This window comes from Sinocyclocheilus anshuiensis, unplaced genomic scaffold (assembly GCF_001515605.1).
Source record: "Sinocyclocheilus anshuiensis isolate Anshui unplaced genomic scaffold, SAMN03320099.WGS_v1.1 scaffold2161, whole genome shotgun sequence".
In the NCBI taxonomy this organism is placed as follows: Eukaryota; Metazoa; Chordata; class Actinopteri; order Cypriniformes; family Cyprinidae; genus Sinocyclocheilus; species Sinocyclocheilus anshuiensis.
Window position 1 is genome coordinate 100,916 of NW_015551119.1, and position 5,775 is coordinate 106,690.

A 5,775-nucleotide genomic window follows, 5' to 3' on the forward strand; every position below is an offset into this window, starting at 1 on the left:
AGACAATCAAAGGTTAAAATGGCTTGAACTGTAAGTATAACTACTGAACCATGATGGACTCCACTCAAAAAAGGTTCAGTTCCTCACCTCCACAGAGAAGACTTGTTTCTCATACTCTAGACTATCACACACGTCAGTCTGAATGGTGCTTTTCAACTGCTGTAATCTGAGACAAAACAACAAGACTAAGCAAGACAAGCACTTACTGTCACGTGTTTGTTTCTGTTTCGTTCCTGTCTGCCCTTATTTGGTTCAGTTCCTGTTCTCATTTAGTTAATCATCGTTTATTCAGATCACCTGTGTTGTATTATTCATCTCGTTTGCTCCTTAGTTTGCCTGTCCTTATAAGCCCTCAGTTTCTGTCTATTCTTTGTGCTGGATTAATGTTATTTTCAACGGTCTAAGTGTGTTGACATTTATTAAAGACTCCTTTACTTCTACTCCTTCGTCATGCGCCGTCCTACAACCACGACCGCATGACACTTACATTGCAAATCCATTGTAAACTGAATTATTCAAAGCAGTCAATCAGTCACTTTGTTTCAATCTAGAGCAGGGGTAGGCAAGTTCGGTCCTAGAGAGCCGCAGTCCTGCAGAGGTCAGCTCCAACCCTAATCAAACACACCTGAACAAGCTAATCAATGTCTTCAGGAGGACTGCGGCTCTCTAGGACCGAACTTGCCTACCCCTGATCTAGAGAAATAAGACAAATTCTCTGAAACATGCCTTACAATGCCGGCAAACACTGAGTATCTTTAAAAAAAAGTGCTTTTTGGTGTGGATGTAAACACTCACTAACTGTTTAATTTAAACTCTCTAAGCAGCTTTTTATAATTTTTTTTATTATGCAACCCTCAGTGCACTAAAACAAAAAATGTACCTGTCTAAAATCTTGTCTTTGAGCTGCCCTTTTTTAAAGCTGAAGAAATCACAAGATTCTTGGCATAACAGCATTACAGAGTGAACAAATTACCAGCATTACATAAACCTTTCTGTTTTTCCCCACGTTGCATCTTGTTAGCTTGGCAGAAAAATCCTGTTTGTTACTGACACCCAGCACAACCCACAGATTGTTTTATAGTCATAAACAAATCTTGTAGACGTGATTACATATTATGCGAACAGAACAGTTATCAAGGGAAGATTAGTTTACATTTACATTTGAGCCGGGAAATCTATGGCAATTATCTCATGTTTGTGCAGCAGCTTTTATATTCTCACCTCTTGGTTCCTTTCTCCTGATAAGCGTGAAAGGCCAAGGTCTGCTTTTCCCAGTAAGTCTGTGGATATAGTGTGATTAAATCAAAGGCCATTTACATATATATTTTACACATTTACTTGCCAAAATTCATTTGCATTAATAGACACTTGGTGAGTCAGAACAATTGTTACCATCAATTCCTCCTCCATGCTTCTCAAAACAATGTCATCTTGCTCCAGGTTTGCTATTTCACGCACCAGGACTTGTTTAACTTTCTCTAGCCTCTGACTACTACTGTATATAAGGAAAAACAGAAAACAAAAGGGCTAAATATCAGACCTGTTTTAGGGCAGAAACTCTGACCTCTTCTGAGTCAAGGGTCATGCCTGACCTGTACTGGTGTACTTGGACACTGACGGAGGACATGTGCTGCTGTAAGGTCTTCAAAGTCTGCCTGGTGTAAAGATCCATTGTCCTGCAGAGATTCTGACAAACACACACGATAAGTTATTGGACAACGCTACTCACTGAATGCTTCAAAATGTGCAGCAGGTTTTGCATGCAAGGATGTGAATAAATAATTGCTTCATGGAGCTGGCGTGTTTAGCCAGGGCTGATTTAGTGAGAAAAGTGAGATGACAAGCACCTTGATCTTCCTCTTAAACTCTGAGCTGAACTGATGGCAGATAAAGCCCACCTGCTGAGCAGGCTGGGTCACATCGATGTCTGCCTCCACACTGGCATGCCTGCAACTGGACTTCGTACAAGATGACAGTGTCTCCACTTCCTCGGCTGGAGGGAACACACACACATACCCATGAGTCACTCGTCAGCACATTCAAAAGCTCACACAACTGCATAGTAGCTACAGGACAGCTGAGCTTCTGAATCATTCACTTTTTTATATTTACAGTACCGTTCAAAAATTTGGGGTCAGTGGGACTTTTTGTTTGTAAGAAATACTTTTTATTTAGCTAGAATGCATTAAACTGATCAAAAGTGACAGTAAATGTTAAATGTAAAAAAAAGCTCTATTAATCAAAGCATCCTGAAAAAAAGATGTATCATGGTTTTCACAAAAATATTAAAAAGAACAACTGTTTTCAACATTGATAATAATAAGAAATGTTTCTTGAGCATCAAGTCAGCATATTACAATGAAAAATACAGTTTTTTCCCGTTTTTGATCAAATAAATGCAGCCTTGGTGAGCATAAGAGACTTCTTTCAAAAACATTAAAAAGCCTTATCAACCCCGAAACTTTTGAACAACAGTGTACATTTATCAATAGCATGTTCTTAGCTTTATTTTTGTGCCCAGAAACACTTTCTCTCTCATTACTGGATATTATTGTTTCCTTGGCCCTTTTATTCAGGCCTTTCTGGTAACTTCTCTTTCTTCTCCTGTTCTCTGTGACTATGTCCTCCTCTTCTTCCTCTGAGCTGCTCTGATCCTTCATCAGCAGTTTAACATTGGGGCCTGAGGCACAGCAACACAAAGCCATTCACAGAATCAAATGCAATCTAGTTTCTTAATCAGGAAATTGTGAAAACAAGAGATTTTCCCAGCAGAATCAACAATAAGTGCCTGATGAGTCAGGATTGGGATTCATTTGTGTCAGAGAAAGTTAATGAGATGCATGACTTGACTTGAAAAATTTTGCTGCATCATGCTTGGTTGCTCCACCCAGAGTGAAATCTCATTGGTCTAGCTTTACATGGATGTATATCAAATATGTTCTGATTGGCTGGTATTACCACAAGGGAAAAAAAACGTTAAAAAAAAATCAACTAGGCACCATGCCTAGTTGATGCATAATCTTTTGTAAAAGGTGATAAATACCCTTACTAGGAGTGAAGGATTTATTAGTAGGCCCAAACAGCTTCCTGGGCTTCATTTTCAGAGCTAGCTGTGAGGGAGAAGGAGCCTTATTCTCTTTGTCCTCCTCACTGTCCTCATCTCTCTCTGAAAGACTAGCGGAGTAGCTCAGGGCAAGATGCTTGTGGACGGCTGTTGGACCTGATTGGCAATTGGTACAAAAAATAAAATAACAATATAAAAATAATATAACAAATAAAATAAAAAACACAACATAATTAAAAAATCTCTTCACCTGACTTAAATTCTAGTCTCTCAACCTTACTTCCTTTCTGGCATGCGGGTGTTTTCTGTAAGTCAAACAAGAATGAAGTGGCGTGTTACTGAAATGTACTACTATGAAAAGTGCAACTGTACTCAGAAATAAACTGTAAAGCTGTACCTCTAGTTCAGTGCACATCAGGGCCATGTTGCTCACAGATATGCGAGAGGATTGGCTCATTGTCACAGAAATGACAGACCTTCTTTCAAAAGATGTTGGGCTGGTTTTGTTCATCACACCTCTCTGCTCCTCCTGGAGGTCTGGAGGGATGTGTGGGGAGGGCAGGGTGGATTTCTCCAGGGGTTGAGTTGGGATCAGTAATGAGTGAACTGGACTCAGCTCAACCTGCAGGAGTGGGACAGAGGACAAGGGCGAACTTGCATTACATAAACATACTCATCTTTAGATCAGAGAGGTAATGACAAAGACAAAGATGTATCAGCAAGAAAGTAGAATGTACGAGCAGTTGCTTTTGCTAAAAGCACAAATCAATAATACTCTCAAGGCACAATATTATTAGTACATTCAGTGGCCCCTAAAAGTATCTGGATACTTAAGCCACACTTAAAATGACAGAATGTATTGTATTACACCATAAAATATAAACCCATGTGGGATGTTAAAGACAGAACGATAAATCACAGGAGATTCTTTGATGAATAGAAAGCTTAAGAAAACAGCATTTATTTTAAATAGATATCTTTTGTAACATTATACATGCCACTTTACTGTCACTTTTGATCAATTTAATGCATACTTGCTGAATAACTTTAATTACTTTAAGCATTTTTACCCAATGCAATGAAATTCTTACATTTTTATTTTGTGGTCCAAATATGATAACTGTATGGTCAGAAATAACAATGAAATGAGCCTTGAGGGCTGTAATGTGGCCCATTAGTACTTGATCTTTCCATCGATTTGATTTAAAAACCTGCACTTGTTTCCTGTTTACCTGTGCAGCAGGTGGATTCCGCTTAGAGCCCCTTGAGGTTGTGGAAACAGGTGTTATGGAGTGAGAAGGCAGTTTCAGAGCACCTTTATTTCCTGGGGTTTTATAGAGAGACAAGGCCTGCATTTCTTTGAGAGAAGTGAGAGGCTGTAGTGGATGAGAGTCGGCTTCAATTGGAGAGATGGACAGAGAACGGAGAGGTGTAGCACTGGATCTCAAGTTGGTTGTTAGTTTTTCACCTGCTACAGAGAAAAATAAAATATAATCCCACAGCAGTTACACAAGATGTTGTTTTTATACCAGGCTGTGTATTCAAAAAATGTAGTGTGATTCAGTGCCAGTAATTAACACAATTATTAATGCCCCCTGACTTGGATATAAATTTTGCAAATAAACTTTAATTGACAGCCATACATTTATAAAAAAAAAAAATAAAAAAAAAAATAATTTAATGCAGTTTAATTCTTACATCTCATCTTCTCAACGGAGGGAGGCGAGGCAAATGTGGAAGATAATCTTGCAGCCCAAGATTCCTTCTGTCTCCTGGCTGACTCCTGAGCAGATGACGTCTTCTTCACTGTGAGATGCTCTGGACTAGACATCTTCTTGCCTTTATAATTCCTCTGATCTCGCAGAATCTTTGCAAAGCCTTTATCTGCCTTTTTCTGTACATTCTTCTCACTTTGTTGTTTGGCTGTGTCTACAGAGGTTTTCTCTCTCTTTTCTCCTTGTTCTGTGGCTTGAGCTGGGACATTCGTCTGAAGCGTGGCTGCTCGCCCAATTGCTTTTTTCTATTGGGAAAAGACAGAGACATAAAGCTCATCAGGACTGTTACCATTAGTCTGTCTAGACCCTGAAAGTCTTAAAGGATTAGTTCACTTCCAGAATAAAAATTTCCTGATAATTTACTCACCCCCATGTCATCCAAGATGTGCATGTCTTTCTGTCTTCAGTCGCAAAAAAATTAAGGTTTTTGAGGAAAACATCCCAGGATTTTTTCTTTTTTTTTAGAAAATGACCGATCGTTTCGCTAGATAAGACCCTTATTCCTCGGCTGGGATCGTGTAGAGCCCTTTGAAGCTGCACTGAAACTGCAATTTGGACCTTCAACCCGTTGGGTGCCACTGAAGTCCATTATATGGAGAAAAATCCTGGAATGTTTTCCTCAAAAACCTTAATTTCTTTGCGACTGAAGATAGAAAGAAATGAACATCTTGGATGACATGTTATCAGGAATTATCAGGAAATTTTTATTCTGGAAGTGAACTAATCCTTTAAATAAAGGCATTTACAACTAATGAAGATCCCAGTGATCTGACTGTGCTGAAAACCACATGCCTTAGGGGGTGGTGCTTTTTCGCTTTCTGACAGGCAGGACTGGTTGTCTGAGTCAGACGGCTCTCTGTAGGTTCTGGTCAAGGCTGTAGCTCTTTGAGGTCGTCCTGTGGCTTTCTTATTATTGATGCTTGGCTGCCGTTTATT

At 39.3% G+C, this 5,775-nt stretch overlaps 1 protein-coding gene across 1 annotated transcript in view; it reads right to left on the minus strand.

Moving 5' to 3' along the window:
* The window catches only part of LOC107663054 (uncharacterized), a 5,875-nt gene extending 980 nt beyond the window's left edge, over window positions 1-4,895 (minus strand). The window contains exons 1-9 of the mRNA XM_016453204.1: window positions 4,763-4,895; window positions 4,297-4,535; window positions 3,462-3,686; window positions 3,315-3,369; window positions 3,044-3,220; window positions 2,543-2,680; window positions 1,848-1,993; window positions 1,593-1,687; window positions 1,393-1,495 (exon numbers count right to left, since the gene is read on the minus strand). Of these exons, the coding sequence (XP_016308690.1) occupies window positions 1,393-1,495; window positions 1,593-1,687; window positions 1,848-1,993; window positions 2,543-2,680; window positions 3,044-3,220; window positions 3,315-3,369; window positions 3,462-3,686; window positions 4,297-4,535; window positions 4,763-4,895 (1,311 nt within the window). The remainder of the gene's footprint in view (window positions 1-1,392; window positions 1,496-1,592; window positions 1,688-1,847; window positions 1,994-2,542; window positions 2,681-3,043; window positions 3,221-3,314; window positions 3,370-3,461; window positions 3,687-4,296; window positions 4,536-4,762) is intronic.
* Between the last annotated feature and the right edge of the window lie 880 nt (window positions 4,896-5,775).